The sequence below is a fragment of the Pygoscelis adeliae genome, unplaced genomic scaffold (genome assembly GCF_000699105.1).
Source record: "Pygoscelis adeliae isolate BGI_AS28 unplaced genomic scaffold, ASM69910v1 Scaffold63, whole genome shotgun sequence".
NCBI classification, from domain to species: domain Eukaryota; kingdom Metazoa; phylum Chordata; class Aves; order Sphenisciformes; family Spheniscidae; genus Pygoscelis; species Pygoscelis adeliae.
The window spans coordinates 7,822,445-7,836,351 of record NW_008824414.1 but is presented as its reverse complement, the minus strand read 5'-3'; the positions used below and the strand labels follow the sequence as shown (position 1 = coordinate 7,836,351).

Genomic DNA, 13,907 nt, shown 5'->3' with positions numbered 1-13,907 from the left:
AGTCGGGGGGGGGGGCACGTTGTATATTACAGTGTGTCATATTGCTGGGTGTGTGGTTTTCCTCCCCCTCCGCTGCTAAACACCAACCGCAACCGCAACCACAGCCGGGAAGGCGAGGGACGGGGGTTACTGCTGTCACCCTGGCAACACCCCGACCGCTTGGGCAGCAACAGCCCAAGCTACCGAATTTGAAGCTCCTTCGGCCCCTCTGTGACTCCCTTCTCCCAATCCCAGCAAGGGGTCAGGTGCCTTCCTCCTCCTCCTCCTCCTCCGCGGCTGCCGTGCCTCTCCAGCGGGCAGGGACTAGCTCCTGGGGGATCGATACGGATCATGGACCAGGAATGTGGTCTCACGGCCGCAGCCAGCGGCTCTGCACGGAGGAGGAACTGCGACGTCACCCCGTGGCGTTGTCCTTGGTCAGCCACAGAAAAGCACCGCAGGGGCCAGAGCAGACCCCGCAAGGCACTACCTGTGCATACACCAGGGTTTATAGGGCAGGCAGCCTGGGAACCAGCCTGGCTGGCTTGTACCGCGTGCAGACGGAGGCTGGAGGTGCTGACAGACACAAGCAGGGAAGCAGCAGGTCTGCAGGATCGGTGCAAGCCCCGCTCCTGCCCCACTGCGCCCCGGCTCCGTCTCTGGTTCCCAGCCTGGCTCCGCACAGCCGGCAGCAAGGCGCTGCTGAACGGCAGTGCAAAGTGCACGAGCGAGGCACAAACACCCGTCCCGTGCTTGTCTAAATAACCTTTGCTACCTGAATCAATACCTTCCCGTAAATTATCAGCCTGCGTGGAAACAGGGCAGCTGTGATCCACAGCAGAGGAAGGTAAATTTGTTGGGAGAAGAGGCTGTCTCTGCTAACGAGGGCAGCTGCAAACTGCTTGGGGAGGGATTCATCGGTGCTGCCTGTCCCCTGCCAGTCACCATCAGTCACCATCAGTCACCCAGTGCACCCGGAGCAGGGCTGCTCCCCCACCGGGCCTGCCCTACAAAGGTGGCCCAATTAAGAGGCTGCTACACATTTCCATTTATAAAGCACATCAGAGAGATCGACAGCAAAGGGGATAGCTCCTCCGCTCCTTACTTCAGCCCCTCCTGTCAAATCCAGGACAGACCCTCAGGATCTGACACAACCAGACTGCACAAGCCCGGATCCTGCTGCCGGGGAAATGCAAATCGCCATCTGGGGCTGGTGATACGAGGGGCGGAAAATCAGAGGCAAGGGTGGACGCAGCCACAGGGCAGCACGTGTCCCCTCTGCCTCGGGAATCCTGGGGCCGTGCTGCAGCTGGCTGATAACTGACAGCAGCAGCAGAAAGGTACCGCGGCCCCGTTGCTCAGCCAGCCACCAGCATGCTGGCCGAGCACATGTTGCTGCCAGAGAAGGGCCAGGGAGGTCCAAGGCGTGAGGAGCTCCGGGCTGTGAACAGCGACTTCCGCAAGGTTACTGCAAAAAAGAGAAATACAGCCTGCCTTCCCTTCTGAGCAAAGAGAAGAGCCTTCCTCGAGAGACGCATGGACCACCTCTGCAGTGCGCAGGCACGCGTGGCGTTGAGTAGATGCTTCCAGGAGCGAGTTGTGCCTTTCCTCGTCAGACAGACGTTTTTAATTAAAAGCAGGACACGCAGGGACCAGAGGTTTCTAACCCACGTCGGCACCAGGGATAAAGGCAGCGCCCCACTCCCTCCTGCCCGGGTTGAAGGGTTAACAACCGCTCATTACGATTTTTATAGAGACGTGTAAATGATTGCCCACTGAAGGGTGGGCCTTCATAATAATGTAAGCCTACATTATTAAAGGAGAAGTGGCGGCTGCGGAAGGGACAACAGGCTCTGGCAAAACGACCTGAAGTGTGTCTGCACGATCTGCCCTCCGAGCAGGCTGGCTGCTCCCTAACGGTGCAGGACGCTTCACACCACGGGCGTTTACAGGTGGCCTGTAAGCAGAAATGCAGTGGGCTGCCTGTCCATGGGTGCTCCTCCCTTCTCCCTTCCTTTACCTTGAAGGTGGATGTAATTCACAGCGAGCAGATATTTGGTTGATCCCCTCACGTTACACGCCTGGCGAGCACAAACAGATTTGTAAGGAGTGCCTAAAGTTATCACGGCACCACGTCTCTTGTTTGTTTAGTGACAAAAATCACTTGCCAACAGCCCAGTGGATTTTCCAGCTTGGGATGTGACCAGCAGCAAAACCCAAAGCTGTCCAAGCTTACAGATGCTCTTAAAATTGCTGCTCTGCTTCGGTCGTCTCTTCAGTGTGTTGATCCCTTCTTCACCCTTCAAGGACCATTACGTTAGCATCTCTGGAAAGGTTTGCCAGGCGTGAAGAGCGAGCTGTCCTGCTCGTATGGGGTGGGAAAGGAAACAGCACTGGCCAAGAAAGGTCGGCATACTAGGTTTGAACAAGCAAGAGATGCCATGAAACACTCACGCAGGGCAGCCTGGCCTGTTTGGGGCGTGTACAGCCCAGCTGAGAGTGACGGACCCCGATTCAGGCGAGTTCCACCGACTGAGGAAAGAAACAGTGCGTCCCAGCAATCGGCAGGAGATGGTCTGGCTACCAGACGGATGCTACCACCATCAGCCCAGGCCAGAGCAGTGAAAGCCCAAAGCCGTTACCACACTTGGCAGCCACTTGGACGAATTCTCACTCCACATCCCCTCAGGACAAACCAGCCAGGTGCCACAGACAGAAACAGGACCCTTCCCTGGAGCTGGGTTCTCCCAAAGGAGCCTGCAGCTCTTGATGGGGCTTCATGGGAGAAGCTCACCTTCCTCTTCTTCCTCCATCTCAGACAGAGCCTGGTACACGGTCTGGCTCTGCCTCCAGACTCCTGGTACGGGCCATTTCAATGGAGAGCCTTGCGTACAGGGCTCTGACCGTAGCGTTCGCCATGCCGCAGACAGCACCGGCGATGCTCTGCCACACCTGTACACCATGTAAATCGCTCACCTCCTTGGATTTCAGGGATCTCAGAGGAATACCTGCCCCCCTCCAGCACTCCTACTGAATTGCTCTATTTCTTCAAGGGCAGGTGTCCAGAAACAGATCGGGGCAGATCTGACGGAGAAGGGGTGCTGTGGAAGGGTGCAAGACCACACTGAAAAAACCCAGCAGTTATAAAATATCTATTTGAAATACCAAATCCAATCTGCTGGAATGCAGAAGCTCTGAGTTCTTCCCGCAAAGTAAAAGAACAGCTTACAATAAAAATACATTTTATGAGCTGTCCAGTAAGCCAGTTACGTTTTCCCCGAGCTTAGCAAAGCACTTGTAGTGGAAATGCCGCTTCTGATCTTATTATCCTTCCCTGCAGTGCATGTTATTAACTTTCTGTTTTATTTACAGCATCGCCATTTACTTTTACGATACTTCCACTAACTTCATTGGAGTGAACATTGCTTGATGCACACAATCAACGCCCAGCACTGCCATAATCTTTAACGCACCTTGCCAGCTGTTCTGGGTTTGCATACATTTTTACGCAGGAGGAGGGACGACAGATGCAGCTGGAACATGTCATTTGAAGAACGGAACAAAAAACATACCTCCCAATTTTGGGCCTTTTTAAAAAAAAAAAAAAAAAAGAAAACAGGGCAAAGGCAATTGTGTTTCCTCATGGGAGTGCTGCATTAGACCGGTTCATGCTGCATCTGTGCCACTAGAAGGAGAGAAGATAAAGCACAGCCAGACTCGACTCTAGCTGGACTTGAAGAACTCATGAGGTTGTTAACAGAGAGCGATAGGTGCTTGCAGACTTACCTGTCTCCCCGTGATACCTACAGCAGCTACTGGCTTATACCTACAGCAGCTACTGGCTTTGCACATCCCTAGGATAAATCCTTAAGAAATCCCATGGGTCTGCTGAACACTCTGTAGCAAGCGATGGGGTTCCTACATGCATAGGAAGTGGTGGGAAATGCTCGACTACTACTAGGTAAAGTCCCTCTTACCCGTCTTTCCCTCGGTTATGGATCGCCAGCTCCTCCACGATCCCCTCCTCCTCCTTGAAGTTCTCCCAGTCCAGTTTAGATTTCTCCAGTGTGCTCATCTTCTGCTTTTTGGAGCCAATCTTCCCCAGGAGGCTGCTCATACCGCTTGGCCTCTTCACCCTGACGGAGATAAGGGAGCAAATGTTACTTAAACGCAGGGAGACAGCGTCAGTTAGCAATTAAAAATGGAGCTGAGAAATGTCGCGCCTGAGAGCGGTGGCCTTGACGGTGGTGAGCCACCGCCACCAAACAGATGGCCACCAACTTCAGGCAGCCTGCAGGCAAGCAAGGTCATGCTTCCTGCAGATCCTGCTCCGCTGTTCCCCTGGAAGCAGCAGAGTTCATTACACACATATCTCAAGTGCTCGCTTTTTGTGAAAGGGCTTTTTCATTTATCCTCTTAAGAGAACAGAAAGCTTTCAGGCCAAAAGAGATCATTAAATCATCTAGTTTGACCCCTTGTATATACCAGGCCAAGCCATTCCACTGATCACCTCCGTGCTAAGCCCGGTTCTTTGTCTTCCGTTTAAAGTGTTGTTTTCTGGAAGGGATCCAGCCTCAGTGCGTCACCAGCGCTGACAACACATCTAGGAATTAACCGTTTCGTTGGTATCAACACGCCTGTTTTCAACTTGACTTTGTCTAGCTTTAGGTTCTGCTTGCCACTGCTTATTCTAAATCTAACAGTACTTTGGTGCCCAGGCGGGTCTCATTAGTAACGTACTCGTATGCCATAACGAACTTACATCTGAATTTATTTTTTTTTGACACACAGATGGAGCTCTTTATGCCTCTCATTGAAACGCATTTTGTCCCAGCCCGTATGTAATTTCTAAGGTTTTGTCTCCCTGCTTACGTTTCAACAGTCTTTGAAGATGGGGGCACCAGAACCGCGCGTAACCCCCACCCTTCTCTTGATTGCAAATCTGTTTCTGTCCAAGGATTGCCTAAATCCTGTTAGTTACACCATCACGTGACATGTTGAGTCCCAGTGCACGTGCACTGCGATCCTACATCATCTCCCAGGTCCCTGTTTAGCAGGAAGACCACCTTGGTCTTTCGTCTCCTTGTTCTTAGAGGACTGGAATTCCACCCGCGTGGCAGGGCCCCTGAATCTCCCCTTTATGCTGGGAAATGCACACACAGCGACTCGGGTCAGCTGGGTCGCCCTCCGAGGAAGACAATTCTCAGGGCTAGGAACCCGTAAAACAAACTCATATTAACCCCTTCTTAAACCCCCCCAGGAGAGGGGGGCAAACAGCATCCCATTGAACTCGGTGTTTACACACATTCCAGAGATAACTTCAGGTCTGCTGGGCCCTTGCCTCTGCAAGAAACCGGAGAGGAAATGATTCTCGTTCCTGAGAGATGGAGGAATTTGGGGAGGGGGGGCTAAAGAAGGCAGCCAGGTGAGCGTGGCAGACTGCTCTCCATCAGTTCTCTCCAAGAGTGTCCTGCCCAGGGGTAGCCCTTCTTGGGAACGCATCCAAAGCTGTCCTTATCGGATCATTAGCATGGTTTATGCTTCCATAATTTGCAAGCCTCTAAAGGAAAATAATTCTGCAATTTATATGGAATTAAATCAAAGAAAATGACATCTTTGTAAGCCTCAGCCAGAAGATTCGCAATGCAAGAATGGCTGGCCATGGTCACTTAGGGTTGCAGCTTCCTGACATAGATATATTTGGGCTACAAACCCTGGATTAAAGGCATCTTGGCAGGCTCCACAGCCACAGGACAAAGCTGCCTGCCCCTCCTCATACTGCCCAGCCAGTGGAGCAGAAATATCCTGGGACCTGGCTCTCTTATTTCTTTCAGTCCCTGCCCACTGCTGGAGAACGTGCCAACAGCCCACACTTTTCACTCTGCGGGGACACAGAGCAAGCTGGATGCTCTTTTATTCACCTTTATCCCTGAACGTCTCACCAAGATGTCTACAGCCCTCATACAACGATCACGCAATAAAACCTTGATCCTCGCTCAGCCTCCGATCCTCCCTTATTTTTCAAGACACGATGGCTCCGAGTATCCTTATCTGCAGGTAGCAGGAAAGTGGTGCAAGGGGGCAAAATGTGCAAAGGTGTTCTCAGCACAAGATAAAATTGGAGAGATTCAGTTCCCACATCTGGCTATCCAGGACTACACACGAGCCTTGCACAACCACCGAACCCAGAATCAGGTGCGTGTTCAAGTTGCGAGGGAGTGGGAGGAGAGGAGACATGACAAGTAAGAAGGCAAAACCAAACAAAATATTGGGCAAGCATCCCCCGTGGCATTCCCTGCTGAGCAGCCGCCTGGACGGCAGAGCCTGGTGTTTGTGCACAGCAGTTCCTTACGCTGCACCGGGAGGCCTTGGGTTTTAGCACGGGACTTAAAGTAAAGATGCTCTGAGACAGGTCTAGAGAAGTGCTATGGCTGATCCAGCTGGCAACGCTCCTCTCCCCCGAGCCTGGCAGGCAGAAGGTGTTTAAATTAACACAAGGTATTCAATAACACATTTCTCTGAATACACTTAACTTTCCAGACTCACTTGTGCTTACAATTTTGCCTCACTTTGAAGTGGGAGAAGCAGGGATGCAGAAATGGAGGGTGTTGTCCCTTGTCCCTAGATGTCTCCTAAATGGCTTTTGGGGTAAAGAACCCCCGATGGCATAAGACCCATCTCAGCTGTCCAAGGGCACTCACAGCTCAGCCGCATCCGCCAACTCTTCCGTGGGTGGGAGCCTACAGCCACTGTACAGCTGTACTACAGACAGGCCTGACGCTGCAAAAGACACAGCACGCACCCAGAAAACCCACTTGAAGCCATTTCAGGATCTCTCCTGGGTGTTAGAGGAATGCCTGCCCTGCAGAGTGACAAGCAGGCTCAGAGGCAGGCTCGTACACGCCAAGACTGATGCCTTTTCGGCTGAACCTCGGGCTGTCAGCTGCCAGCGGGGAAGAGCTGAGTCGGGACAGGGGTCAATCGGCCAGGCTGGGCTGCCGCACACGTCCCTGCACGAAACACAGACTGGGACATGCGGACAGGCAACTGCTGTCCCCAAACCACAATGGAGGATATACATGAGGGAAGGGAACCAAAGGCAAGGTGGTTCATGGCCAGAGGTGGAAGCAGAGGCAGTGCTGGCTTCATGGCAGGGAGCAGGGGCTGCAGGCTAGATGAAGGTCCCTCGTCACACATCTTTTCTCCCATGGTAATTCCTGGCATAAATTAACAACGTCTACATGCACACGTCCATCTGTAACAGTGCTCAAGGCTTCTGTATCTCCTCTTGGCCATGGATCTCAGGAATACCCCTTAAAAGATACAATTCACCCCATGTTTGAAGCTACAGAGTCTAGGTTATGAACAAGGACCTCCATCAAGGGCTTCCAGATAGCCACAGGAATACTTGCAAGTCAACGGTCCCTTCAAGGCAAGGGAACTTGACGAAACAGGGCAGGCTATGCTGCACCCTCGTGTTGATGACTACTCCAAAAATACTGCTAATATCCACTGTCAGCCCCATGCTGGAGACGGGCCCTGGGCTCGATGACCTGGCTCTGCTCCTGCCCGGACAATTCTGTGCTGTTTGCAACAGGACCAAGCCTGGGCCAGGCACGGGCTGAAGGACGTGTTCGAGTCTGCTGCTGAGTCTTCACTCCGTGCTGAGCCTTTCATCACCCTGAATAAATCCAACAGCAAACCTGGGGGTGGGAATTCCTACGCTTGTGCCAAAATGAAGTAAATGAGAGATATTAAAGTCCAATTAAAAACTTGCTTGGCCTTAAATGCCTCATCTGTTTAAAAAGCAAGTAAAGGGGCCTGATTAATTGCATTCACTGCCAACAAGAGGAATTATTACCCTTTTTGTACTCATTAAGGGTATCTGCTGTGGCATCTTTAATCACCAAGGCATTTAAAAGAGAGAAAGTAATTTGCTAAGACATAATAGATCCCGGGGATGAGAATCGGGACAATCGCCTATTTAGGACACAAAGACACGCTCTTACTTCCCATGATTAAAAAGCAGGGCCCAAATCAGCCCCTGAATCAGCAAATAAGAGTGCTGGTGAGCTCAGCCTTGGCAGGGGGATTCTCCTGCACCCATCTAGTGTCTTCAGGACAAGGAGGACCATGCCTGTGCATCACCCGGCAGGGACAAACAGCAAGCCAAGGGCTCCCTTGCTGTCCCACCATAGGCGAACATGCTCTGTATTCCTTGTCCTTAACAACGAGGCTTCCTCCCATCTCAGTGGGAGCCTGCAGCCCAACGAGGACCTCGGAGAATTGCTGCTATGCCAATGATAAAGTGGCACTGTCACATGTAATCCCTGCTGTCTTGTAACATGAAGGTTGGCAGCGTCTGGGAAACGCGTGCCTGCCTCCAAAGAGGCAGACTTCATCACAAGCTTTATAAAATAATCTTCAAGCAATAGGAAAACAGGGCTACAAAGGTCTCGTAGTGCATCCCGCCAGCCAAAGCAAGATGAGTTCCTCTCCCACCCACCCAGAGACGGGTGCTCTGAAGGCCTCCTGACACCAACCCCACACGCACTAGAGGTTTCGGTACTTCATCAGCCTTTCACTTATGTAAGTTTTCCCCAATGACTAAAATTCCTTGCTCAGACTATGACTTGTTATCTTCTTCCTGGTAGCTACTAAGAACAGATCATTCCCTCACTTTTCGCAGCAGCCTTTTATGTCTTTGAAAGCTTTTCATATCCCCCCCCTGCTCAGCTTGCTCTTTCCTAGACTAAACAAACCCAGGTCCTTTCAAGCTTTTCTCATTCCTCACGGGTTTCCAGCCCTCTGACCACTCTCACCGCTCTCCCCGGACTCTCTGCTATAGGCCCACATCTTCCTCAAAAAGCAGCATCCAAAACGGGAAAGAAAGGGCTCCAGCCACAGCTTTACCAGCACCGGGAGCAGGAGGAATACTTCAGATGCCTTGTAAAGCATGCAACTCCTTACACGGCCTCCTATGACGTGTGCCTTTTTCACAACCGTGTGACAGCGTTGACTCATGTTGAGCCTGTGATTCACTGAGATTTTTGTCTGCTGTGCTGCTGCCAAGCCAGTTATTTCCTTCCTCGATTGGTGCAGATGATTACTGCTACCCCAAGGCAGAGCTTTGCACTGGTCTTTCTGCGCTGTTTCTCCTGTTTGCCCTCACGTTTCCCTCGACACAGCCGACCTCGGATGTCTTTGCAAATCAGCCTCTCCTATTCACAACACCCATGCCGCAGCTGTTGAAGAGTAACACTGGGGAAAGTACCTCCCGTCTTTGTGAAATACCAAAGGAGACAATTTAGCAGCTGAGCCAGCACCAGTTGGCCAAACAAGATCAAGCTGATGGCCAGAAGCAGGCAGGGACCAGCAGGGCCAGACTGCAGGAGGAGCTGTGACAGTTCATGTTGTCCGACCCCAATGAGCGGAGGGTGCCCAAAGGACACCTACTCACGTGTTGATCAAGGAGCTAGCAGCGTCCCCAGCTCCAGCCTGCAGCCTGACCTCCACCCTTGGGGACCACAAACCCTCTGCTGCTCTGTTTCTGCTGGCTCCGCAGGAGCGTGCAGACCGCAAACGCTGCGCTGCTTCTCCATCCGCCTTGTATCATCCTCCTTGTGGTGGATAACAACAACTTCTGTAGCAGGAAGGTCCTACTTCTGTCTTCTATCAATACCTTTAAGAAGGGCCCAATTCGTAAGAAGCAAACGCTGAACACAAAAGAGGATGTTACTGATGCTTAGCTAACACCCCAACACTCCCCCACCCCCCTTCTCGTTATGTCACATTCTGGGGAAATAGCGTGAGCAAACGCACTTAAGAGGACAGTCACTGATGTACACAAATCACGAGCGAGATGCTCATTTTCCCCGCCCTAATGAAATCCAGCCCCCCGAGCCCCAGTTAAACAGAGTGCCTAATAACCTGTTTTGCCAATGAGGATCTTGTGACAAAGTGGCTGCTGCAAGACTTGGACCAAGCAGCACATTTTTTTAGATGATGCTGATTCTAGCAAGGCATCCTGCACACCCTGCAGCTACGTGGTGGAGGAGACAAGATAGCAGAGCGGGACATCTTCTCTGTCCTCATCGCAGGCGTTTGCACCTCCCAGAGCAGAGACAATTTGGTGCCGGGCACTCTATCACCTTCCAGCATACGTCCGAAACATCTGGTGACTCTCCATGAGGCACTGCAGAGCAACCTTTCTTTTTGCAGAAATAAGTCTGGACTCACAGGTATGACATGATTTCATCAGAAGGAAATCTTGCGAGGCCAGGAAAGAACTCCCGTATCTCCTGCCCCAGCCTTTGTACGCAGATTATCAAAGAAATCACCTTTACCATTAAAAAAGGCAGGCTACACCTACAACCTAAAAAATCCACTCTCAAGGAAGGTTCAAAACCAGGATGGATAGTTTTTGTTGTGCGTTAGATGGTGAGACCATTGCAATGGGCAAGGGCGCTTACGCTGCCTGGCACAAAAGGACAAGCAGGAGGCATCCGCTCGCAGGTCTTTCAGCACGGCTGAAGGGCTTTGCAAATCTTCAAGCAGAAGAACCCCACTCAAACATACGCTACAACACAAACCGCTTCCCTCCCGGCTGCCTGCCACGCAGAGCAGCACGTCGGATCCCACTACCAGAACAGGATGCCGGCAAGTAAATGTCACCAAGTGCAGAAAGGTGGTATATCTCAGGCCACGCAGCCCTGAAAGTACCATGTTCATCACCAAGCCCTGGCTCTCCTGCAGTCCCTCTCCTGCCCAGCTCCCTTCCCCGCTGGAGCCTGCGATATTTACTTGAAGCACAGCGACGGCAGCTCTGTTCCTGTCACCCCAAGCGCTTCAGTGGCAGGGACGCAGGTGAGAAACTCTGCCACTCAGCAAAGAGAAGAGCACAAGGTTTCATAAATAGCAATATCTATTCCTGCCACAAACTGCTGTAAAGCTGAATAGTTTCCTTAACGGCAGGAAATGGTTCTCATACAAACTAACCACAGCTGGGCAACTGATGCAGCCAGTAAATACTTTCATTGTAATAAAGTGGAAGATTCCTGCCCAGCGCACCACGGATCACCCACCCCGCTGTCCTCCCTTCAAACAACAACGTGCATGGGTGCGGGAGACATTGCAGGAGGAGGATGTTTGCAGAGACCCGGCTGGTGGCCCGTGTGCCAGCTCTGCTGTTCACTCCCAGCCTCTCCAGACCATCTTCCTCGACAGAGGAACGAAAACGCTGGCAGGGAGGAAGATGGGCACATGGCAGGAAGGGAAGCGCGGTGCCATCTGCTCCTCAAGGTCAGGGTGGTCCGGCTGGACCAGGCGGCAGCAGAACGACAGCGCCCGGTATTGCCAGCTTGCAGGAACCCTCCCCAGAATGATAAAACACATCTTCCTCTTCAGACCCTAAAACCGACCAGCTCTTCCCATCCCTTATCCTGCGTAACTGGGCGAGGACAGAAAAATCTCCCAGGCCAAACCCAACTGCATTTCTTTTTTTATTTTCCCACTCAGCATTGTTTCCCAAACGGGCACTCAGATGGATGTGGAGAGCAGCCCAGCTCGTTCTCAGCCCTGCCTGTCACAACAGGTATTTAAAAAAAACAAACAAGAAAGCCTCTCCGATGCCAAACAAACAAACATTTCAATCCCAGGTGGAAAAAAAAAGCAAACGAGGAGGAAATGAAGATAAAAGCAGGGTGGATGCTGCTGGAGGGCTGGCAGGGTGGTGATGATCCTGTTTGGATGGCAGCGCCCAGGACTGAGCAAACGTGGGGCAGGCTGGCAGGGAGAGGACTGCCTGATTCCCACTGCTTGGCTAGGGCAGGCCGAGGAGCTCGCTGCCAACTCAGACAGTGGTGCCTGTCCATATGCTCCGCTTGCTGAGCTGGTAGGAGATACCCTAAAGCACGCATAAACTGAGCCAAAGAACCTGCCTGAAACGCTCTAGGAGTAGCAGTGATTTTTGAGGCAGGGTTATAAACCCGTATCTTTGTAGCGAGGATCATAAAGCTTCTTGCACTCTGAAGAGCGACGTGCACAAGACCACCATGGAAAAGCAGCCACGACTGGGGCATAACCCATTTGGCGATGCCAAGGGGCACGACAGAGCAGGCAGCGCCGGCAGCTACGTCCAAAGGTAGCGAGAGACGCAAGTACACTGGCAAAATGCAATTACCCTGCCTGCGGTCCTGCCAACAGACTGAGGCAAATTTATTTCTAACTGCACAGAGCGCTTCGCTGACAGGAGCAGTCGGCAGCTCCCGGTGAAAACACTCCGAGTACAATTACCCTGCAGAAGGTGGCTGGTCTGATTGCAGCGGGGCCAGCCTGAAGTACTTAACGACGACAACGGGGAAATGTGGGTTATAACTGGAGCCGACAGCACAAGTTAACTCTTCTCCAGCTTTTGTTCAGGCTTGCCAAGCCAAGTTAACCCCAAGTTGCTTTGCCATCACTCCTGTTGCAATGCAAGCTAGCAAAATCCGAAGAGCTATGCTGAGCCCCAGGTCCTTTCTGGTTTCTGATGTCACCCCCTATCCCCCGAGACCTCAGGACAGCCTCATGGTGAAGACCCCTACATGAACACTGATGCTCACAGCTTCTTTCCACTTGTAGGAAGTCTTTGACACCGACTCTGCTGAGCTGAGGAGGTAATCCAGGACCACAGCACAAAGCAGAACTACTGTTAAAATAAGCAACGTGTCAGACACATACGGAAGAGAAGGTGTAACCCCTTAAGAAGCAAGCGTGATAGCTCCCCTTCCCACACACCTGCCTGCCTTCCTACAGCCAGGGTCTACACAGGAAAGAGTTTAAGATGGAGATAAAAGGCACTGCCAGGCAAGGACAGCCGGACTGCTACACCCCGGCAGCCCAGCGATCAAAGTCTGGCCGAGATGACGCTGTTTCCATCAGCGTGGAGAGGCAAGGGCAGATGTGACAGACTAAATGCACGCGTGATGCTGCCTTGGTGAGGGTTGCTGCAGGCAGTGGCAGAGCTTGCCACGGGCACACTGGTTCTGGATGTATTTGTGTCTAAATATAGTCAGTGGGGGAATAGAGATTTGTCACAGGGGAAAAAACATGTCACTCCCACCTCTCAGCGGCAGTGAGCAACAGCCCGCCAAAGGGTAATTCTCTGGTATTCCAGCTACTGTTTTTTTGCTGGATTTGTTATTAATCCAGCACAGTGAGTTTCTGTGGGACTTCACAAGTTGTGCAATGCTGCTTCGCTCTGGCAGACTGCAGCTCACCTTCAGGAGGGAAATAAGTGTCACGGTACCAGCTTACGAACAGCAAAACCGAGGCGGCAGGTGGTGAAGGGGCTTGCAGAGCATCACGCCACGGGGTGCCAGCGGAGATCCCAGTTAGTGACTTCTTTTCTGCTGCACTCTCCAAGATATACAAATACTTCATGCTCATCTCCACGTCATGAATTATGCTGGATAGGCCTTTTCAGAGTGCAGGACTGGAAAAACAGACCTAAGGGCTGCCTTCTTCCAAAACAGGACAGCGCAGATGCGGTACCACCTTATTGTCCAGTCTGCTCCCCAAACTGGGGAACAACCCAGCTGTAAATACGCACTAAGACGGCACACATGAATATAGGTATTCCAGGAGTAAAACCAGAGCTGGGTCTCCACGTGCACCAGGCGGCAAATTTGCTGAGCAGGGGGGAGCTGGAATGCTTTGGCTCAGCAACGGCAGAGAGCAGCAGCAGCAACACAGGTGCACAGCTCTGCCGGAACTGGCCTTTCCTCAAGCAGGTCCCATCCCATAGCATCTAGGTCTGCACCCACGTCTCTGGAGGGCCTGGTCGAGAAGCATGGGCTGGAGTCTCATTTTACAGGCTTTGGAGGACATGCTCACCAAGAAGCACATCAGTTCTCGGGGAGCTGGCTGGCTCAGGCAGAGCCCCTGAC

General features: G+C 52.1%; 1 protein-coding gene across 1 annotated transcript in view; it reads right to left on the bottom strand.

The window, feature by feature from the left end:
• The window catches only part of CFDP1 (craniofacial development protein 1), a 68,397-nt gene that overhangs the window by 2,423 nt on the left and 52,067 nt on the right, over nt 1-13,907 (bottom strand). The window contains exon 5 of the mRNA XM_009320867.1: nt 3,957-4,115. Within this exon, the coding sequence (XP_009319142.1) occupies nt 3,957-4,115 (159 nt within the window). The remainder of the gene's footprint in view (nt 1-3,956; nt 4,116-13,907) is intronic.